This window comes from Hemicordylus capensis, chromosome 3 (assembly GCF_027244095.1).
Source record: "Hemicordylus capensis ecotype Gifberg chromosome 3, rHemCap1.1.pri, whole genome shotgun sequence".
NCBI lineage: Eukaryota > Metazoa > Chordata > Lepidosauria > Squamata > Cordylidae > Hemicordylus > Hemicordylus capensis.
Window position 1 is genome coordinate 224,580,796 of NC_069659.1, and position 23,636 is coordinate 224,604,431.

The 23,636-nt window shown below is 42.2% G+C and overlaps 1 protein-coding gene and 1 long non-coding RNA gene across 3 annotated transcripts; one reads left to right on the top strand and one right to left on the bottom strand.

The window, feature by feature from the left end:
* The first annotated feature begins 1,207 nt into the window (after positions 1-1,207).
* LOC128352309 (uncharacterized) lies at positions 1,208-6,014 on the top strand. Its single transcript, XR_008320311.1, has 3 exons — positions 1,208-1,273; positions 1,725-1,905; positions 5,849-6,014. It is a non-coding gene; the product is annotated as an uncharacterized LOC128352309 (long non-coding RNA).
* Positions 1,881-23,034, bottom strand: LOC128352308 (protein FAM13A-like). 2 transcript variants are annotated; one of them, XM_053312789.1, is made up of 7 exons: positions 22,784-23,030; positions 18,445-18,604; positions 16,656-16,865; positions 14,346-14,529; positions 6,814-6,952; positions 5,000-5,095; positions 1,881-1,928 (listed from the first exon to the last, which is right to left on the bottom strand). In XM_053312789.1, the coding sequence occupies exons 1-6, from the start codon at positions 22,811-22,813 to the stop codon at positions 5,027-5,029; spliced, it is 792 nt and encodes a 263-aa protein (XP_053168764.1). In that variant the 5' UTR covers positions 22,814-23,030; the 3' UTR covers positions 1,881-1,928; positions 5,000-5,026. The 2 variants fall into 2 exon arrangements, with proteins under 2 accessions (XP_053168764.1, XP_053168763.1); XM_053312788.1 differs by lacking the exon at positions 1,881-1,928 and having other exon boundaries at positions 4,755-5,095; positions 22,784-23,034.
* Positions 23,035-23,636: the final 602 nt, after the last annotated feature.

Sequence of the window (23,636 nt, forward strand, 5' to 3'; positions counted from 1 at the left end):
TGACACATTTTTCTTTGGTTCTAGGAGCAACCAAAAAATGTAGGAGTCAGAAAAGGGACACCTGACAAAAATTACCTGACTTAGTAATGGACATTGTGGAGCGGAAGGATAAATGGGGTTCTCTTTATCTTCTTTACAAGCAACATACTTAGAACAGAAGCAGGGCTGCCTGGGACAAATAAACTTTTTTTTTTTTTTAAATAACTCTGTTTCTGGAATATCCCAGTTTAGGCATCACAGTGCAATTTCTAGGCTCCCTAGCACCTGAGATTTTCAAGCCCAGCCATAACCACACTGTATGGCGGCAGGTTCCATAAGTGTGTTGTGTGTGAGGAAGGACTTTCTTTTGTTTATCATCGGCCTATTAGGGATGTATAAGAAGGAGTTTGTGCACATCCAAGTGGGTACTTTAAAAGGAGGAAGGCAGGTCTAACCTGCCCCTCCACTGCTATTCTGCCATCCTCTGCCATGGTGCTATTAAATGCTGTGCCTTGCAACTGCAGTGCTGCTCCCACATGCACAGACACCATTTATGTGTCAATGCTCCTTGCTGGCTGCTGTGAGCAGCACTGCAGCCATGCGGTGTGGTGTGGTGTTTAATACTGAAAGCACCATGGTGGGGTGGTAGGAGTGGCAGAGAAGCAACAGAGAGGCAGGTAAGACCTGCCTTCCTCCTTTTAAAGCATCCAGTTACCGCCCATCAAAACAATTCAACGAGGCTGGGGTGGGGGGGAGGGAGAGGGAGGGATTTATGAGTCACCTTATCCCATTATTAAATAATCCCTTTTGCTTTTATGAAGATAGAACAAACACTATTGGCCTTCTCAGACACCCGCAGTCACATGGGAGATACTTCTCCATGCTGCAGCCCCATCTTGCTGCAGTAAAGTGTAAATACTGTCCTGCTCAGGTCCCATAGTATAAATACTATGAGTAAGGCAAAACTGCATGGCTCTTTCTTACCCAATTGTGCCCCTTTGTCCCAGCAGGACTGCAGTCAGGTAAGACATGCTATTGGCCTTACACGTGTGGTTGCAGATTCACTCACATACTGCAGCCTCATGGGGCCACACCATGGGAATACAGCTCCCACGCAGCTGTATGTTTTGTAAAACTAGATGTTACAAAACAGAGAGCGGCTGGCAAAAACATCAGCCATGTGACAAATCTCCCCCTCCTCCCATACATCTGGAACAACTTACCATGTGTTCTGACGTCCACAGCTTTGACTAGCAGGAACAGGGAAATACGCAACATAACGTTAGGAAATAAAGTAAGTTGAACTACTAGATGCTGCCAAGGGGCAGAGAGGAATTCAACATGGGGTGGTTGTTTTCTACAGTGGCCTCTGAGTGGGGTTGTTTTGGGGTGGTGGTGGTGGTTGTAATGTCTAGTTTTGCTCTTCGTAAATGGCAACCTATTATGGACTGTACTGTAAATGTGAGATTAAATAACATGGACTTCATTGGCATGGATTTCATACTGAGTGACATGAAGCCCAGAATTGAATCGCAAATAAAAAAGCAAACCAAGCAGTTGAATTGAGCAAATATTCCCTTCACCCATCGCTCTGCTGGATGGACTTGGCAGATTTCTTGTTTTATTTCCTAGAGAAATATGCAAATGTTAACTGTGTTTATCAAAGCATCTTGTGGAGTAGAGTTACAGTAGCAACAGCTTAAAATATATTGACAGAAGTTGGTGCTTGTGCTTGTTATTTTTAGAAGGTTCTGCTCAAGTGACCGGTGAAAGATTTATAAGTTGGTTAGTCTGTTCCCAGAGGGTGGATGATGATGATGATGATGATGATGATGATGATGATGATGATGATGATGATAAACTTGGCTGCCTTCATTGTTGGCTGATTCCTTTGGGACAAGAAGAGACGGCACAAGTGTCTACAGGGTAAGCCTGTGGCAATTTGGCACCTAGGGCAGAAAATTAAAATAACACCCACTGGATAAATAAAGAGAGGGGAGAATCAATGGCGGGAGGTAAGAAAAACAAAGGTGTTGGGAACCTAGCAGAGGATGGAAGATGTGTGCTCCTCTTGCATTGTTGGAACCAGATCTGACATGCCCACCAACTGCTTCCTCTGTTGTGGGAGCAGGAGGTTAAACTCCAAGTGAAAACAAGGGAGGGCCACCGGTAAAGCACATACTTTGGTTGCAGAAGGTCCCAGGTCCAATCCCTGACATCTCCAGTTAAAACTATGTCAAACTAGAAGAATCAGGGAAGACCTTTCCCAGAGTCATAGGAGAGCCACTGCCAATCACAGTAGGCAGAACTAGGGTAGATGGATCCAACATGTAAACGTAACAAGGGAGTTCTGTGATTGGCATTCCGAAGCCCCTTTCTTTTTCAAAAAGCAATCATGGGGAGAGAGGTCATTTGGGTTGCAGCTGCAGTTGAGGGGGTGTCTCTCTTGCCACACAATGCAGCCCCAGTCCAAATTGCACCCCAAAGCTGCTGTTAGCTACAGAGGGGAAAACATAGGGACACAATTTTTATGCCCATAAGAGTTTATTTCTGCTGCTAATAGCCGCTTTAGGGAAGGGCAGCTTAAGTCAGGAATTGGCAAGGGCACAGGATTTAAATGCCCTCCCCCTGCCACAGCCATGATCCAAATCACACAGACATACACCCAACAGTGGCACCTTTTCAAAAATGAAAAAGACATCAGGAGCTACAGTCTCAAAAATGCTCTCTTTGTGTCCAGTTTGGCCCTTGTACAGCTCAGTGGAAAATGGAGAAGAATGGGAGCGAAAATCTTTGGGACATGGAGACTAGTGGGGAAACTAGCATGTAGGGACAGGAAAGTGGCCAAAAGTAATGGGCAGAAGACAGCACAAGCAGTGACCCAGTGTTGCTTGCTTGCTGTGTTCCAGCCCCAAGCAAACTCCAGGGCTGTCTTGAAGGTCTGATTCTAACCAGCAGCAAAGCGCAGTTGCCCCTAAAGCGCTACTCTCTGCCCAGCACTATCCCCAGTTGTCTGATGGTAAAATTAGTCCTGTAAGTGCACACGTGTGCAAACAAAAATCCATAACTTTCTCTCTTCTCCCCACATGCTTAATAAATATAGTCAGAATATTCAAAAATAAAAAGACACTCTGGGAAGTGAAAGCATTTCCCTTGGAGTCACAATGTGAATGGACACGATGATGATGTATGGGGGTGATTGTGCAGTCATTTCCCCAGACAGCAAAGGTAATACCAGTGGATACAATTTTCATATGATATTATTTCCATATGTGCATCATCTCAGGGTGGGAGGAACAAATGGGATTCTTGTGAGGGGGTGGAATAAAAGCACCCTTCTACCGTCTTGGGTCAGGACAAATTAGAACCCCTGAGCAAGCAAGACTGAAAGCAAACTCTGGCACCTAATGAGAGAGCAGAGCACTACGGTCCTCAACGTTAACCTTCCTAATACGAGAGGCAAGCTGCTACTGGAACCTTTGCTGACAGAACATGGACTAGCAATCCTAAAACCAAAAGGGCATCAGAGAGCAAAGCGACATCCTCAAAGAGAGCTCAAAAGGAGAGGCGGGATTCAGCAAGATGAAAAGGCTCACCCTTGGATGCAAGGTTCCAAGGTCGCAATGAAACATACAAGGTCAAATTGCAAAACCAAACTAAACCCCACATTGTGACTATTTTCTGTTTCTCTTTAAGACATATCATGACAACTATGGTAATATCAATACAGTCACATGTTTTTAAAAAGTATAGAGGTGGGTCCTGTTGGGACTAATTAGCTGTTTATTGCAATTGTGTTTCAAAGAAGTAAGCTGGAGCATAAGTGCTTCTGAGGAATAATGGCATGTAGTCAGAAATGGAGGGCGGAGGTGGGAACTGACCCCCATTTTCCCTAAATGGTTCTCCTGTTGCAAAGTTTCCGTTCAATTGGATCACACTCCTAATACCTCATCACCTGAATGCTTCTTCCATATGGCTCACTTGACAGTTTAATTATGTAAACAGCACTTAAGAACCAAATTAGACATCATGTGGGAGATTCATCAAATAGATCACCCATGTTTTATAAACAATTTTCCTGATGAAAATTGTCCCCTTGAAGCTGCAAGTGGACTAGTGGAATAAAATATACAAACGGGAACATAGGAAGCTGCCTCATGTCGAGTCAGACTGTTGGTCCATCTAGCTCAGTTTTGTCTACACTGACTGGCAGGGGCTGCTTCAAGGCTTCAGTCAAGAGTCTTTCCCAACCCTACCTGGAGATGCCAGGGATTTAGTTGGGGACCTTCTACATACAAGGCAGATGCTCTACCACTGAGCTATGTCCTCCTTTCTCCCCTAGCAGCATAGCCCCAGTCCAAATCTACTCCATGACTTCTGTTAACACCTGCCTTTAAAAAAAACACACCCAGATTATTTTTGAAGTTAAAAAAAAAACTACTTTCAGATTATTAAAGAGGATTTAAAAAAACTGATTACCCAAATACTTGTCTGCTTCTCCAGGATATCTAGATAGAGGAGATTCCAGTGTGATACTATTTGAAAACAAATACATAGCCTCATTTTCACATCATATTCAACACTTGTACAATCTGTGTACAGTATAAACAGGAACAGATATGTATACAAGTCCAGTTATTCACACGTTATGTTGAACAAGGTACAACAGTACACTTATCTGTATTCTGCATTTGAGGGACCTGTACCCAGGTTCACTTCTTAAAAGCATGAAGGTATAAGTTATTCCACAAAAACATGTATGTGTGCACAGACATCTGAATGCAGGTACAACATAATGTCTGCATAGGGCTACAGTCTACAATGGAAGCAAAATATACTTTCAGATATAAATCAGCAAGGATAGCACTTGATGTGAAAAGGAACAAATTTGCCCTTGAAAGAGGCAAACTGTAAGAAAGATCATATGCATGCATTCCCCAGTCTGCTTGGAAATCATAAACGAAAATCAGTCCCGGTTTTACAGAGTGCTGAGCAGTGAGATTAAACACCCAATACTGACACCAAGTGGAGGGAAGCAGTCGGCCAGTTATAGGTGATCAAGTTCCTCTGCCTGTTGTTGTGTGAGCGCTTGGGGTGGCAGGATGGTGTGGAGATGCTGTGAGAAAAGGAAAAGAATTATTTACCCGGAGTAGCGGGCCAAAAATAAGGGAAGATGGTGCAGAGTGTGGCTTGTACATCCTGGTTAAGTGGGCAAAGAGGCACCCTTTAAAGTTGTGGCTCTCCCCTTACTCTTCCTCCCGTGGCTGCTGCTGGTGTTCCCATTGTGTTTCTTTATAAGACTGTAAGCCATTTGAGGACACAGGGAACCAATTTCTTTCTTTTTTTCTTTTGCCATATAAATGATATTGAGAACTTAGTCTAGATGTAAGCCAGTGACTGGAGCAGACTGTCTCATAACTGCAACCTTTAAATATGTGTGCGTGTGCGTGCACACACACAATCGCTGTGGTGTACCTATATGACACTTGCTAAGGTGAAGGTTAACACTTGTTTTTAATAGATGGGAACCCCTGATTTAGACAAGGCTTAGCACATGGTACAATTCCTCTTGGACTACAACACTTCAAGACAAGAGATGTGGGGAGGACTACGTCTCTGAATTCTCCCTTACAAAATAAAAACCTCTATTCCTAGAAAACCAGCATATATGGGGAAAGCAGTGGCCGACTGGCCAGGGTGTCAGCTTGCCCGATGGCAAGTGGGCCCTGTGGGCCCCTGATGAAGTGGGGCCCCTTAAACATTAGACAATATGTTTAAAATGTTAGTGACCTTTTAGTAGTTTGCAAATATAATAGAAATTCCAATATTATTACTGTTATTACTATTATTACTCCCTCTTTCCCTCCAGAACTTGCCTGATGTATGTCTTCCAGACTCGCCCCTTCTCTGGCTGTCAGTCACAGACTCTGATTCTGCCTGCCATTAACTTTTTCTGATCGAGTAATATTGGAATTGTTTTCTTTTGCTTCGAACTTTGATGTATTAAAGCTAAAGTTTAAAGTTTTTCATATGCAGGGAAGGTGTCTTGTATGTCTTTTTTAACATGAGGAATTTTCAGTTATGCTCCATCTGCTTATCTCAGGCAGATGGAATGTGTCTGTTCCTCAATCAATATTTTTTCCTTTTTCAGCTTCTCCCCCTCAATGTGTAAGTTTTAATATACATACCACCATGGCGATAGATCCTAAATGAGTGTGAGAAAGATTGAGAGAGAGAGAGACAGAGAGAGAGAGAACGAGAGAGAGAGAGAGAGAGAGAGAGAGAGAGAAGCTACCTCATAAAATCTCTTTTACTTGGGACAAGACAGTTTCATATGCAGTGTGGTTGTCTACTCTCTTCCTCCTACTTTATCATGAATGATCTTGGGGTGGGGGTGGAGTGGGGTATGTTAAAAACCAAGCAGGTTTCCTGTCTGCACCCACTGTGCTACTGATATTCTTTTTTGTCATAGGTAAAAAGTGTGCCCTCAAGTCGAAGTCGACTCCTGGTGACCACAGAGCACTGTGGTTTTCTTTGGTAGAATACAGGAGGGGTTTACCATTGCCATCTCCCGCACAGTTTGAGATGATGCCCTTCAGCATCTTCCTATATCGCTGCTGCCCGATATAGGTATTTCCCACAGTCTGAGAAACATACCAGCAGGGATTCGACAACCCCGGCAACCTCATGATTGCTAGGCAAGACATTTCCCACTGTGTCATTAGATGGCTTTTGTCAGAGGATGCTGTAATAATTTATTGTGGTGTGTGACTGGAAGAAATAGCAAGAGTCTTCCATTATCTACTGAATCAGTCCCCCTCATCAGTTCTATACCTGAGGGTCATCTTCTTTTGTCAGTGCAAAATGGCTGTCAGGACATTCCACAAATAGCTCCTTGTGATGTTGGAGAAACTGAAGAAGCACAGCATTGCAAAGTGTTTGTTTCTCACAAGCTGAAGGGCTGCATGGAATTCTGAAAAGCAAAACGTAAATGGGATGCTGTAAATTTAATGGCCCTCACTCTAGTCCCATGAATTATCAACCATCCATAAATCATTTTCTAATGGTCACTAGAAAGGAACTTGCAGAGCATAAATATTTTAAGTACTTGCCATTTTACTTTGTAAAAAAGGGAAATGGCAGAACTAAAATTGTACATTATGGATGGCTTTTGGGGGCTATTTTTGTAGTTCTTGCTATTAGAGGGAGAAATAAATAAGTCTTTTCTGCACTTTCTTCTTACCACAAATCAGTACTTATTTGAGATATGTGGATTTTAGCTACACAATTTTTATCGCTCATGCTATCCTGTTTTGCATGCCTTGGCAACTAGTGAATGCAAATTAATGGATGAGCAAGGCAAATCTCTTTGGTCATAGGGATTGACAGTTTGCACCCACTTGTAGAGTATGGAGGAATTTTGCAATTGGTTTGACCAGTCTTAATATGAGGACGGAGGCCAAGATACTTGAGCTGTTTCCAGATAGAGAAATACTCTGTTTTAAAATACTCTGTTTTACAGCTTCTCCACAGTATATTCAGATGAGGTCACTGGCCATTGCACAATTTCACACTGCCATCTGCTGGCCATTTTCTGCCAATCCGTGATGATAATTGAGTATTTTCAAGGTAGTCTCAAAAGATTCTGTTCACATCATGGATGTGATTTATTCACTACAGATGGGCAGTGTTTAGCTTGGGGACATGCTAGTTGTGTAGGTCTAGTGTACACTAGAAAGACAGCAAAGATGGCCTATAACCACCAGACTAGTAGCCATTGATAGATCTGTCCTCCATGAATTTGTCTAAATCCCTTTTAAAGCCATCCAAGCTGGTGGCTGTCACCACATCTTGTGGCAGAGAATTCCATAGATTAACTATGTGCTGTGTGAAACAGCACTTCCTTTTGTCTGTCCTAAATTTTCCAACCTTCAGTTTCAGGGGATGACCCCTGGTTTTAGTGTTGTGACAGAGGGAGAAAAATTTATCTCTGTCCATTCCCTCTACTCCATGCATAATTTTATACACCTCTATCATGTCTCCTAAAGAGCCCAAGATTCTGTAGCCTAGTCTCATAAGGAAGGTGCTCTAGGACCCTGATCATCTTGGTTGCCCTCTTCTGTATCTTTTCCAGGTACAATATCCTTAAGATACCGTGACTAAAACTGTATGCAGTATTCCAAATGTGGCCGAACCACAGATTTTTGTAAGGGCATAATAGTATTAGCATTCTTATTTTCAATCCCCTTCCTAATGATCCCTAGCATGGAATTTGCCTTTTTCACAGCTGCCGCACACTGAGTTGACACTTTCAGCGAGTTGTCCACTACAACCCCAAGATCTCTCTCCTGGTCAGTCACTGAGAGCTTAGATCCCATCAGTGTATATATGAAGTTGGGGTTTTTTGCCACAATATATATCACTTTACACTTGCTTACGTTGAACCGCATTTGCCATTTTGTCACCCACTCACCCCGTTTGGAGAGATCCTTTAGAGCGCTTCACAATCTAAATCTGCAAATATGGCCACTTCACTGGTTACCCCAACTTAATTTATGAACAAGTTAAAGAGCACTAGTCCCAGTAGAGATCCCTGGGGGACCCCACTTCTTACTTTCCTTTATTGTTAAAACTGTCCATTTATTTCTACCTTCTGTTTCCTGTCTTTCAACCAGTTACCATATCACAACTGAACCTGTCCCCTTATCCCATGACTGCTAAGTTTAAAGTTTACTCAAGAGCCTTTGGTGGGGAACCTTGTCAAAAGCTTTTTTGGAAGTCCAAGTATACTATGTCAACCAGATCATCTTTATGCACATGCCTTTGACACTCTCAAAGAATTCCAAAAGGTTAGTGTGACAAGACTTGCCCTTCCTTACAGAAGCCATGCTGGTTCTCCTTCAGCAAGGCCTGTTCTATATGTTTAAGAATTTTGTCCTTAATTATGCTTTCCATCAATTTACCTGGCATCAAAGCTAAGCTAACCGGCCTGTAGTTTCCCAGATCCCACCGCCGCTGTATCCCTTTTTAAAAATCAGAGTTACATTGGCTACTTTCCAGTCCTCTGGTACAGAGCCTGATTGTAGGGACAAGTTACATATTTTTGCTAGGGGACCAGCAATTTCACATTTGAGTTCCCTCAGAACTCTTGGGTGGATGCCATAAGGCCCTGCTGATTTGTTATTTTTTAGTTTCTAAAAATAGTTTCTAAAAAGTTTCTAAAAATAGTTTCTAAAAAAAGACAGTTTAGAATATCTTCTCTTGTCATCTCACATTGGCCCAGTTCTTCAGTCCCCCAAGCCTGAGAAGCACAATTTTGGAGTGGGTATTTGGTCAGGATCCTCTGCTGTGAAGACAGATGCAAAGAACTCATTCAGTTTCTCTGCAATCTCTTTATTCTCCTTAATAATCTTTTTCACACTAAGTCTAAGGGTCCAACTGCCTCCCTGGCAGGTTTTCTACTTCTGATATATTTAAAGAAGTTTTTGTTATCCCCCTTGACACTTCTAGCTATATGCTCCTCAAACTCTCTCTTTGCATCCCTTTGCATCTCCTTGCATTTCTTTTGCCAGAGTTTATATTCCTTTCTGTTCTCTTCATTTGGGCAGGATTTCCATTTTCTGAAGGAAGTTTTCTTCCCTTTTATAGCTTCCCTGCCTCTGCCTGTTAGCCACACTGGCGTCCTCCTGAATTTGGTGGTACCTTTCTTCCTTCTTGGTATACATTCCAACTGAGCTTCTACTATTGTGGTTTTGAATGCTTTCTGGAGTGATTGGACCCTCCTGATTTTCCCTTCCATCTCCCCGCCCCCAGTCCCCTCATTTTTGAGAAGTTTCCTCTTCTGAAGTCCAACATATCTGTGTTGGACTTCCTTAGCAATGTTCCACTAGCATATTAGCAGAATTGCATCACACTATGGACACTATTCTCCAATGATTCTACAACTCTGACATTTTGCATCAGTTCCTGGGCACCACTCAGGATTAAATCCAAGGTCGCCTCCTCTCTGGTTGGTTCTGCAACCAACTGTTCTAAAGCATAGTCAATCAGCAGGTCTAAAAATCTGGCCTCTCTGTCATTACCTGAATGTGAATTTCCCCAGTCTACACGAGGGTAACTGAAGTCACCCATTATTACAGCCCCGTCTCTCCTTGACTTGCTTCTCCAACTCCAGGTCCTTCTCAGCATTTTGAAATGGATGGCAATGGCATGTCCCTAGTAACACATTTCCTTTCAGTCTTCTCATTGTTACCCATAATGATTCTGTGGAGGACTCTGGTCCCCATAGGTCTTCTAGCTTGTTGAATTCTATCCTTCCTTTAATATACATTGCTGCTCCACCCCCAATCCTCCCTTCCTTGTCCTTTCTGTAGAGTTTGTATGCAGGAAAAACAGTGCCCCACTGGATTTGCCTGTTGCCCCCACACACATCTTTGCTCATATGCTTATGGCCCTGCCTGCCCACTCAACCACCCACCTGTCTTTATGACTGCCAAGACCATTGCATCCGTCACCAGCACTCCCAGCCTGGGCCTCTTCTCAGCCTCATCAACGTGGGATGTCCTTACAATGTCTTGCAGCACTTTGCAATGCTTGGTGATATTATTATAATGTGTGCTGTGGCACTTTGGGGCCTAGCAAATGCTCAGGCTGGAAGCACCAGATGAAGCAGGTGTAGCGAGTAGGCAGGCAGGGCAGGCAGGAGGCGATGGGGGGTCATGGAATGAATGAATGAATGGCAGGACTGGAGGTAAAAGCAGCAACCCGGCAGGTGACCAGTGGACGCAGCGGCATCCCTCACAGCTTGGTGCCCTCGGGATCTACCTAGGTGTGCCTAATGGACAGGCCAATCTTGCATCTGAGGTTAGTGGTCTTGTACAGTCGTGCAAGTCCCAAATACTTAAAGTTGCATACTCATACCTCGAGAGTGCAACTTACGTTTGAAAGAATGTGAACTCTCATGTCATTTACCAAACAAATGTGGGGGTAAATTCAAGTTCAATCCCTATTACCTTTGATATTATAATAATAAAGTCATATTTCTTTCTTATTCTGATCACATTTGATTTGATGAAGGAAATGATTGGCCAGGAAATGTCCTGCCTCAGTAAATTCCATACTCCTTAAGGTTTCAAATGACTCCTAGCTATTTTTTCATCAATTCACAATCATTGTGCCAAATCCAGTGCCCTTCTCGCTGCTTTGTGCCAACTTTGCCACAGATCAACAGAATATATAGGCAACTGTAATTTGTACATATAAAACAACTGTTATATGGGAAGAAATGTTATGGCATTGGCAAAGCCTCGGAACTCCACGCTAAAATCACAAACCGTCAGAGTGCTGCAAGAAACTAAAATACGGAGAGAGATCTCAGCATGTGTAGTGTGTGCATTATGCATAACATGAGGCTGATTTTTCTTGAACAGAACATGCATTTTTTTAAAGGTTCATGCATTTTTAATAGTTCTATAAACAATTGCTTTCCATTTAATCCTGACATTAAAAAATGTTTGGGTGTTTCACCCTGCTATAAACTCAAGAAAGCAGTTATTGGTGTAATTATGAGAGAGATGCAATTTATGGTACATCAGATGTGGATCATAAAATAGTGGTATACTTGGTAGTCTAATGCTGTGCAGCCTCCAAGGCTCATTCAAATTTCACACACTAAATATTAAATTGTCATTCAGTGTAATTAAGTGATCATTTAATGCAGCAGGTCCCCTACAGAGAGACTGGGAAAGCAGATAGTACCAGAGGGAAAAATGCATCAGCAATGTAGAGAAAGCCAATTCCAAAACTGATGGAGTTTGTTCACTGTGGCTTCAGTGAGACTGAAGACAGTGTAAGTGGTGGTGGAGGGGAGCAAATTACATTAAAGCAGTAATTCTGTCATTACCTGTGGATTTCCCTGTGCAATGAGATTTGCAAGATTTACACATGCATTTTAAATAACTTCAGCATCTTAGCTTTAAGGCCAGTACAGGAAGTCCTCAGACTTATGACACAATTGGTTCCTATAAAGTGTCTAATTTGTATGTGTGTCTAATTTTTCCCCTGCTGCTGTCAGTGCTGGTGGTGTTTCAGTCAAAGACGTGAGTCAAAAAAGTGGATGGTAGAGAATCAGAAGTTGCCCACCTTTGCCACCCATTCCATTCCTGACTCTTGCTCATTTTATCTGAGGGTCTGGTTGAGATCATAAATGCTTCTCCAAGGGAAGATAGGATGCTCCCTTATCTTAAGGAGGCAATTATTCAGCCTCTTTTATAGAAGCCTACATTAGATCCCTCAGAGTTAGGCAATTATAGGCCCATCTCCAACCTCCCATGATCGGCCAAAGTGACTGAAAGTGGTGGCCTCTAAGCTCCAGGCAGTCTTGGATGGAACAGATTATCTAGACCCATTTCAAACTGGCTTTTGGGCAGGTTATGGGGTGGAGACTACCTTGGTCAATCTGATGGATGATCTCCAATTAGGAACTGACAGAGGGAGTATAACTGTTGTTCCTTTTGGATCACTTGGCGGCTTTCAGTAGCATTAGCCATGGTATCTTTTGGACCATCTGAGGGGTATGGGTGTAGGAGGCACTCTTTTGCAGTGGTTTTGCTCATACCTCTCAGGCAGATTTCAGAGAGTGTTGCTTGGAGACTGTTCTACAAAGGGAGAGTTTTTGTATGGTGTTCCTCAGGGCTCTATTTTGTCTTAAAATCTACATGAAACCGTTGGGAGAGATGATCAGGGAATTTGGTGCAGGATACTATCAGTACACTGATGACACCCAAATCTATTTCTCCATGTCAGCTTCATCACGTAATGGCATAACTTCTCTAAATGCCTTTTGGAGGCAGTAATGGACTGGATGAGGGATAACAAACTGAGGCTGAATCCAAACAAGATGGAGGTGCTCATCTTGTAGTGATCACTGTAGCAAGCCACAATTCAAGAGATGGGATAGATCTACTGGTTCTAGATGGACTTACATTCCCCCAGAAGGAACAGGTTCACAGTTTGGGAGTACTTGTGAACCCAATTCTCTCTCTAATATCTTGGGTGGTGGCAGTGGCCAGGACTGCTTTATATCAGCCTCAGTCGAATACACCAGCTGTGCCCTTTCCTGGAAGAGTGTGATCTTAAGACACTGGTGCACATGCTAGTCTCCTCCAGGCTTGACTACTCCAATGTGCTCTGTGTGGGGCTGCCTTTGTACATAGTCCGGAAACTGCAATTGGTTCAGAATGCTGCTGCCATGTTGGTCTCTGGGTTGTCCTGAAGAAACCAAATCACTCCTGTTTTGAAAGAATTACACTGGCTGCCTATAGGTTTCTGGGCAAAATACGAAGTTCTACTTATCATCTATAACAGCTTGGGCCCAAGGTAGTTATGAACCCTGCCACCTATTAAAATAATCAGGGGAGGTTCGTCTGAGGGTGCCGCCAGCTTGTGTAGTAGTGACTCAAAGGCGAGCCTTCTCTGTAGTTGCCCCAGGACTGTGGAATGCACTTCCAGCTGAGATTGGAGCTGCTCCATACCTGGCTTTTAGGAAACAACTGAAGACACATCTCTACAGCCAGGCTTTTCGGTTGAAGTTTTTAGGTGATGTTTTAGTTGAATTTTATTTATTGTTTATATACAGGACAGCCTGTATATGCAATCAGCAAAACAAACTGATAAGCATTTTTCTGGACAACTCCATTTCAGAGTGCTGAGGGACAGTTTCCCATTTGAATAATCCCTCATAGAAAAAAAGCTAGAATGTCAAGAAAACCTAGGCTAAAACGGTTCTCCCTGACATGCTAGGTCTGACATGTGCAAAGAGGATCTTAACATAGGGAATTTAGCAGGGGATTTTAACATAAGGATGTGCATTTAGTTAATCCATTAACTAGAACAAAATAACCAATTTCGTTTTAGTCAGTCAGTCAGTTTGACTGACTGTCATTTTAATCACTGCAGCAACTAAAACCAATACTTGTTTTAGTTTTAGTATGACCTCAGAGCTTCATGGCATGAGGGTGCGATGCCAATCTATGTAGGAATTTAAGCCCTCAGAGAAGGGGGAGAGGAAGGGGATGGAGAAAGCATTAGAGAAAGGTTATACTTATTCCCATGGAGAACAGTGGAAAGCAAAAAATAAATTAAAACCATTTCAAAAAAACTAAAATGAAAACTAAAGCTAAAACTAAACTTTTCGCATACCCCTATTCAACCATGTGATCTTGCATCTGCAGACTGAAATGGTATAATCTAGGGAAACTGTATCACAGGATGATGATGGTGCATTTGTAGATCAGCTGCAAGTTTTGTTTTTAGATAAATGATCTTACATTTTAATGTCATTTAACACTGATTTTAAAAACCCTTACCTGAAAAGTGTAGGACCAAAAACAATGGCTAGGTTCTCCAGTGTCATGTGATTCACATCACTGTATGATGCCACCTTGACCAGAAATCTAATAAGGTAATGGAAGAGGCTAGAGTGGGCTTTGGGCAGGCTGCTTAACAGCCATCGTAGACATCTCATACATTCTGCCATGTGGCTTAGCTCACCTGTAAAGGATTGGATGTTAACCAGGGATAGCATACGTTAGCATTGGTTGTGGTTATTACTGCTGGTATTGCATACTACTTGAGTACCAAGTGTGTACTAGGTATTGTACAGAGGTGGGATGATTCTGTTCAGCTGAGTGACAAAAAGGTGGCAACCAGTGTTCCCTCTAAGGCGTACACATGTGTGTGCGCTCACACATTTTTTGATGTCCACTCAGTTAATTTTAGATCCCGCTCAGTTTAAATCAAGAGTGTCCCACTCTGAATGCATATGTGCACACACTGCCTTGATACTGCCACCCAGAACAAAACTCATTCCGCACACAGATGAAAAAAAAATTAGAGAGAACACTGGTGGCAACACCATACACCAATGATGGCATACCACGTACCACACAGAGAATGGAGGGCAGGAGCTGCCTGTGAGGAGGTAAGAAGCAGACCTCTGCTGCTGCATAGGGTCTGTTCAGCCCCTACAAACTCCTGCACAATTGCACTCTCCGACAATACCTCAGTTGTTCTCAATGGAGCTTTCATCACAGCTTGCAACTGAGCAGGTGTTGTAGGAGCAGAGGAGACCCTACACAACAGCAGGGGTCCGTTTCTTACCTCCTCGCAGGCAGCACAGGCAGGGTCTGCTCCCGCCTTCCATTCACTGCTGTTAAGTCACTGACCCTCTTTTGTATTTCCTATGCAACAGTGATGTAAATGAACTTACACTTTTCTATAGGCAAGGAGAGATGTTGCAGTCTGAAGTGGCATATAGTTCCAATAGCCAACATCCTGCACAGCGAGCATCCAGCACTGGCGAGCCACTGGGACTGCTGCACAACCCAAAAAGGCAATCCCGACAGTGTTGTGCAACAAGACGATGACAATGATGAACATTTATATATTGCTTTTCAACAAAAGGCTCCCAAAGCAGTTTACATAGATATAAATAAATAAATAAGATGGATCCCTGTCCCCAAAAGGCTCACAATCTAAAAAAAGACACATAAGATAGACACCAGCAACAGCCACTGGAGGGATGCTGTGCTGGGGATGGAGAGGGCCAGTTATGGAACAACCCAAAGCCATGTAGACACAGTGGCTTCTCCATTGTTTCCAGTGGAGGTAGCACTACGCAATGGCACAGACACTGTTCTAAGTTGCCATGCAGCTGTCCTGTTTTTCCCTTTCTGGTTGTACAGCAACCCCAGCAAGTCCCCTAATGCTGGCATAGCACTGTGCAGAATGTCAACCACATGTAATTTCTTTACATGTATAGATCAGCCCTAAGGTGAAGGGGGTTGGGGATCAGAAAGGTTTACCCAAAAATATGCTGTCTAGAGGGGAGGTTTATAGGTGGAGAGGAAAGTGATGTGATGAGGGAGGGAAGACTGTTCAAAGTACAGAGAGTGTTGTCATTGATAACACAGAGCTGGGAGAGGGAAAGGGGCAGAAATGGGCAGATAGTACAACAATTTGTGGAGAATGGAGGGAGTGAGAAAAAGGCAAAACATGGGACAATCTATAATCAGGGGAAGTGAAATGGAGAATTTTGAAATGCAGAAGTACTAGAAACTTGATGTAGAGTGTGACAGCAAGCCAGTGTACAAATGGCACCAATGGATATAAATAGCAACAAAGCATATGGTGGTCTTGAGTGACTCTATTCAGCATCTTTCATTCTCTGTACTTATTAAGCATCTCAGAACCAATCTACAGGTTACTTGGAACATTTGCTTTAGCACTACATCTTACTACATCTCTTGTTTTTGTCATTCCCCCCTCCCCAAATAGCAACCAGAGCCCCACCAATCCAGAGTCGGACCATAACATGTGGAGATGAGGCCCACAGTCTCCCCCACAGTCCCAATCTGGATGTCCTCCTCCCACGTGGCTGCTACTGCTATTTGCCCCAGCAAGCTCCAATTGGTGCCAAGTCTCCTTCTCACACCCAGAGTCAAACTCCTGACATGCATACATTTGCTTCAGATTATAGAACGGACTAACAAATATTGTAGCAACCATTTGAATCCTCTTCCTGTTCAAGTGCCTTAGCACATGACTCAGCAACACGCCCACTTGAAACAAGAACATAGAAAAGAAGCCTGATATGCATTTCCATGAATTTGCTTTACCTTCAAAGCTGGTCAAAACATCAGTGCACAGATTGTCAGGGAAAATAGCAACTGGAAGCTCATTCAGGAAGAGTTTAAGAAGGCTGGCAACGGAATCAACATCTCCTTCATTAACAAGATTCACTTCTTCCCCTTGATCATACTTCCGCCTCAGCTCCTTGATTTTGGTTGCTGATCCACTGATCCGAAAGAGGCCTTTGTGATTCAGTCCTATTGAAACGGCCAACCATATTATTCAAATATTAAATGCACAAGGTGGAACACTAAATAGGGTTTTAATCGCACTTATTTTTGATGTTAGATGCTAATGGGAGCAGGCCATAACTCAATATGGCAACTGAATAGAATTTAGTAATTATGAGATATTTCTATTATGTGATAATTGATACATCTCATTCAGGTACAATTCAAGAAAACATATATAAAGTTGGAGCCTTAAACTTGTCCATATGCAGCAGGAATTATTTAGTGAATATTTTTGTCGTGGTAACAGAAGTAAATAACTAAGTGGAAAGCACAATATTAATTAGCTCTCTTGTTGTGAATCTGTAAACAAGGGTTTTTTTAAAAAACCAAAACTAAATGAAAATGGCACTAAAGCATGACCTCAAAAGAAGATATAAATAGATCTTTTCACTGTTTTATTATAAAGACATTAAGTGCACATTAAGGCAATGAGAGTCTGGCATTGACTCAAACATAATGCTGCACCTAAACCTTTTCCATCTCACAGCTGCTCATGTTCAGGTGATAAATATCAATTTTATTTTTACATTTTTTTAATCCTATTTAATCCTACCAGCAACTATTGGAAGACATAACTAGAGGAAACACAGAAGATTTCTGATGAGGTAAAACACCTTTTTCTTCTCACTGTGTCTCCCCCAGCTCCATCTGGAACTACTAGTAGTTTCAGGGGGAAGTTTCAATCAGAGAAACATAGGGAATAAAACCTCTAGCACACTTCCCTGATTAAATTAGCAATCTACACAGCTGCTCTAAGTAAAAATTAATAGGTTCCTGATCACAGATCTCTGGCATCACATTTAGTTTGGCTCTTGTATGGGGTAGATGTGAACATGACAATTTCATTCCTACCCCACAAAATAGGAGGGAAAGATCCAATCTTATAGAAATCATATAGAAATCGAATGAATGAATAAATGAATCCGTTCCAATAATCCCTCATCATCATTCATTCCCATCATTCATTCCGAAGTCACTTCCTACTTCAGGAGTAAAGATAGGAAAAGCCTTCCAGTTTGATTTCCTTCCTAATGGTTGCAGTAGAAACTGGAACAAACTGAGTCTGGTCTGCCACCAAATCATACTGAATCTGGGACTGGGACAGAGGTTTCACTCTAGGCTGTGTTTCAAAACCCAGAACTGCCTCTGGGGGGGTGCACAGGGTTTATGCGCTCTCTGTAGTACCAGATGCACCCACAACACATTCATCCACACTATGCATGTCCACAGCTTTTGGAGCACAGCAAAGTTTTAATACCATAAGCTCCATGATGTGTTGAAGATCTCCACATAAGAACTGTTATATTCTCTCTAGTAATCTTTTTGTGTTTCATTGGTTGGGCATTTGTCCCAGTGGGGATCCTGTAGAGAGTATGAGGGGTGGAGTCAGAAAGAAAAGGGAGGGAAAGGAGAAGAAGCAAGAAAAATGGTGTTGCTTCTGAATAAAGTCTTTGTTAAACCAGTCTAGGATTTCTTCATCTTTACAAGGGTAGCAGTTATAAAACAATATCCTTATCTCTCATACAAAACTTGGTAAACTTACCAAACTCTTCTAAATATTCCACCATGTGATTAACAACCAAAGGAACATGGTGGTGTGATGCATCTTGGGTAAAATTGTCAAGGGGAATGCCAAAAATCCTTTGAGGCTCTGGTCCAACTTTATTTGTGCAGTGCTTAACTTCAATGGAAGATAGTGTTTGCTGTGAAGAGAAATAACTTTGTTGTTAACACCTTCTTTAGGCATCCTTAAAGGTAAAGTAAAGTGTGCCGTCAAGTCAATTTCAACTCCTGGCGACCACAGAGCCATGTGGTTTTCTTTGGTAGAATACAGGAGGGGTTTACCATTGCCTCCTCCCACACAGTATGAGATGATGCCTTTCAGCATCTTCCTATATCACTGCTGCCCGATATAGTACCAGCGGAGATTGAAATCAGCAACCTTCTGCTTGTTAGTCAAGCATTTCCCCGCTGCACCACTTAAAGCGATGCATCCTTGCATCAGTGATATAAAATAGTCTGTCAGAGGAACAGTCAGGACATAACAACAGTGATATGGACCTCAAGAACTGAGCACAGAAATTTTTCTTATTTTGATAATGTTAAAAAGTTCAGCATGCAATATGTATATAAAATACTGAAGAGAAAAATAAAGAACTCAACTGGCAATGAACATGTTATTTGCTAGTTGAACAAAACCAAAGGCTCTCATTTTAGCTTTTTAAACACTCCAGCCATGTAATGATTTGCATGGAGGAACATTGCTGCCTAAAGAATTTCAAGCTTTTTAAAAAGCTCCTTTGTTTGACTGATTATTATTTATTTCTGCAAAGCAATAATGTTCCCAAAAGCAGATGATCTGGCTTAGATTTTATCTCCTGTACTGAATGCTTTGACCTTTGCTTTGGTCTGCATAAAATTCATGAGGCAGAATAATTTCCCTATGATATAACAGAAAGAGTTGAAGACTGCACTGTAGATAAATTTATATGTATAATCAATCATATACTTAAAATGGAATTGGACCTTGAACAAAGCTGGTGGTGATGTTCTTTTCTTTGTCGCTCTTAAACATTTCCCAATAGTGGCTGAGAGCCCAAGAGCTACTTTAGACACCCTCAAGGTCTTACGTGAATCCAACTTAGTGGGATGTTGTTGTTGTTCCTAGAACAGCAAACGCACTCCCTCTCCCCACAATACACACAGGACACCACATCACAAGCTGCTTTTAAGACCCCTTTTGAGTTTCAAAAGCAATTTGTCAGGTGGCCTGATTGAGCTGCTTGTCCGAAAACATGCTCAAAGTCCTGCAGAATGTGCACTTGGTTACCTCCACCACCTGGATCTTGGCTACCTCCACCACCTGGCATAAGAGCTAGGCTATTTTTAATCACAAGATACAGCTCTTGCTGGGCTGTATCACTTTTTCTCCTGCACACGCACACACACACACACACCACACACACCTCATGCTTAGAAAACCTGAGTATCCAGGAGAAGACTTCTCACCTAACCTTTCATTACATATCAGCTTTTAATGTGAGGAGCATGTTTAACATGAAGGATAACTGAAGCATGGAATTCCCTCACCTTCATGCTGTATATGCACACTCTGAAGTCATTCACACAAGTGAAAACCTGTTTGGGAGCTCTGTGTGCTCCCATTTTTCAGTTGAGTGGGTGCAAAGAACTAGGTAGGAGGAAGGAGAAGTGATTGTGTGGGAGCGCGGTAGGAGGAAAAGCTACCCATCCTTTCTTCCTCCTCCTACCTAGTTGTTTGCACCCACACAATCACAAACTGGGAGCACACACAGCTCCCAAACCTGGGTAGAACACAGTTTTCACTTGTGTGAATGACTTCTCTGATTGACTAACATACACTTCTTAGAACATCTGCAGAGAGAGGCTCTTGCGTACAGATGGACATGTAAAAGGTTCCCATTGTTCCAGACCCCAGAATTGTTTCTTGGTGTGCTCAGGATTGAGGATATCATGAGTCCTGCCGCTTCAGATGCCTTGGGCATGAGCAATAATCCAACGGATGCCTGTGGCAACAAAATCCAGCGAAACTTCAAACATAATTTCACAAAAAAGGAACATCTATTGCTCTGAAGATTCTGCATTGTCCAACCTCCTGGGCCCTTTTCCAACTTCCTGTTAACACAACATGACCTGCTTGCTCTACTCTGAGGGAAATGCCTCATTGTTCCTAAGATATGGTGCAGTGCTGAAAAACTTAGTTCTGGTTAGAGCAAATGCTGAATTCCATCCCAGAGATTTCAGGCCAGATTCCAAAATTTCAGCTGTGGTGGACAGATGCTCAGACTGAGACCAACATCTACCAAATTTCTGCGAGTTCCTGGTTTGTTCTGGAGAGTATGTGCGATAAGGCCTTAATGTAGCGTGAGAAGATCTCTAGTGCTGCATGGTGTTGATGGTATACTGGATTCTGAAAATCTGTAGATATGCACACTGTGGCCTAACAAAGCTTGAGGGCATCACCAGGCCCTGCTTTTCCTTTCCAGAGGCATCTGAAGATATCAATTGTGTGCACATTCAGGGGCAGTTATAAGGTCTGGAGCAGAATCTGGAACTGACCCAGCACTGATTTTTGGGTGGGCAAGACTCATTTTGTTCCAGAAGCCTCCTAAAAGAACTGAGAATGGAATTCAGCTGTACGTTTTGCTCATTCTCATGCCTAGTGCAGAAAGTAACTGTAAGATGTACTGTACTTGTTTAATGAATCTGCATCTGTCTGGAATTTTTTCTACTACACAAGATCTTACAGTAATTTGTGAATAAATGAGGGATTATTGGCTGTGAAACTGGATAGACCTTTCGTGCACGTGTGTGTGTGTGTGTGTGTGTGTGTGTGTGTATTACTCAGTTGTCTGTTAGTGAGTGTGTGAAAGAGAGAGAATATGTGCCATTTCCTCTAGTATAGGCAATGACCTTTGTAACTCTGCCAAAAACTGCCAGCAGAACAAGAAAATAGGAGGCAAATAAAAAATAAAGTTGGTGGTTTTCATACAGGTTACCTGAAGATGTATAGTAATGGGATGAGGAAAATGGGAGGTGCAATCTAAACAATCCATTTTTCAATGCCAAACCTTCAACTGATTTTTAAAAATATCTTTTTATTGTTTTTGAACAAGGTTTTTTCCCCAAAAAACCTTCAACTGATTTTAACAGACCTAGAAGCACTCATTAGCTAGTATTCATAATGTTAATATATTGAATGGATCTGATTATATCTTCTTTTTGTTTCAGAATGTTTAAGTGCCATGCCATTTAGATTACTTATATTTGTAACAACAACAACAATACACCTTTCTTACAGATTTGCAACAACATAACTGACTAAAATGATGCACTCTATTGGTTTGTTTGCTTCTGTTGCTGTGACCAAAATATACAGAAATAATCCCTACTGCATATGGAGAAGTTTAAGGCTGCATTGTAATGTACACTGACTTGGGGAATCTCATTAACTTAACTGTGTGGTCTTCCTCTGTAAACACACTATAGGGCTGGGATATGACAGTACCAGCTCTCGTCAAAATGTTAAATTATGCTGCAATCCTAAGAATATTGGCTGAGGGAAATTAGTCCTTTCATTTAATTGAATGGCATGGCATTCTTTGTTCATTACATTTCTCTTTTTAACACTGCCATATTGGAATGGAATTTAATACACATGTTCAGGACATAATGCTATTTTCAGGTTCAACACCACACAGCTGTTTTCAAAGAGGGGAAGAGACTACAGAGTTAGTTGTGCAATATCTGTCTTGAAAGTTGAGATCTAGAAATAAAGTTGGTATGCACATTCAGGAAACAATTCTACATTTCAAGTTGAAACACCACCTTAATGTCTATCACACCTGTTTTCAAGGAAGCCAGGAAAGATCGAACACACTGAAATGCAATATCTTCCTTGGCAATTAAAATATGGTGTGGATGTGGATGATACTAATTTTACATGTGAATTATGAATTCCATTTCACTTCCTACACCCATTTTAAGTGATGGAATTGGGTGAGGGGAACCTGCAACGCTCATTGCAATGCAGTGTCTAAAGAGAGCCCTCTGAAGCATTGTGCTTTAATTGGCTGAGATTAACTCACACTCAGCGCAATGAAATTAATGCTAAGGAGAAAATGCTGATAGGAAAAAGACAAGAATATGGACTGAACAGATACCATGAGTGCATATTATTTGTAAAATCAATCTTTATGACTTCTTGAAACATTCAGGAGGTCTTTCCAGTTGTGGCAGCCTCTCCTGCCTTTACTCAGCAGACATAAAAGAAAGCTCTCTTGCTTTTACAAATGCTGATACAACATAAATGAGAAAGAATGAGCTTGTGATATTCCACTTACACAGATCGAAATGGAGGCACCTGTTCCCATGTTAAGCCTGAGTAACCAAGCACTGCTGCGTCAGATGCCAAACGATATGATGCCATGTCCCTCTGTTAATCCATGTCATCTTCCCAGCAAGGCTGTATTCAGCTACTCCGCACATCAGAACAACGATATAGTTATATTAAAATTCTTGTTTTAATCTAGACTTGACTGGCATCAAAGCCTTAAAGAAAAGGATTTCTTTAACAATAAGATGTTTGCCTAGAGCGACATAGTTCCCAGACAAAAACTCACTGAAGGTGTCACAGTTGAAGGTGTTACCATAGCGTTGCATACACACAGCAGCAGCAGCAGCAGCATAGAATTACTTCCGGCAAACCCACCACCTGCCCAGTTGACATTCAGCTTTCACATTCCATGGGAAAGAAACCAGCAGAGCTGCCACTTACCCTTTCTGGTCAACAAACTGTTCAAAAGAGAGGCTGAGCGCAATCATCAGCAAAGTAAGGCTGGCATCAGATATCAGTACTGTTAGGCAGTCTCCAAGGGCCCACTGCTGATCCCTGAGACCACCTCTGTGCCCACATCCTTTATGTGGCAGCGACAGAGTGGCACTTTGGGGGCCGATCCAGATGGGAGGGCCCCATAAAACCTGGAGGAGGTCTCCAGGGGTCAAGGTTCTGAGTGCCTGCATAGGACCCTCACCCCTCCTCATGACTACTAGTAAAAGCAGAATAAGGAAACATTTATTTAGTTATTTTTAAATGTAATACCCGCACCTGCTGTTCAAGGAACTTGAGGCAGCTTACAATAATAACCATCGTACCATAAAATAAATTAGAATACACTTAACTATAAAACAATAAAA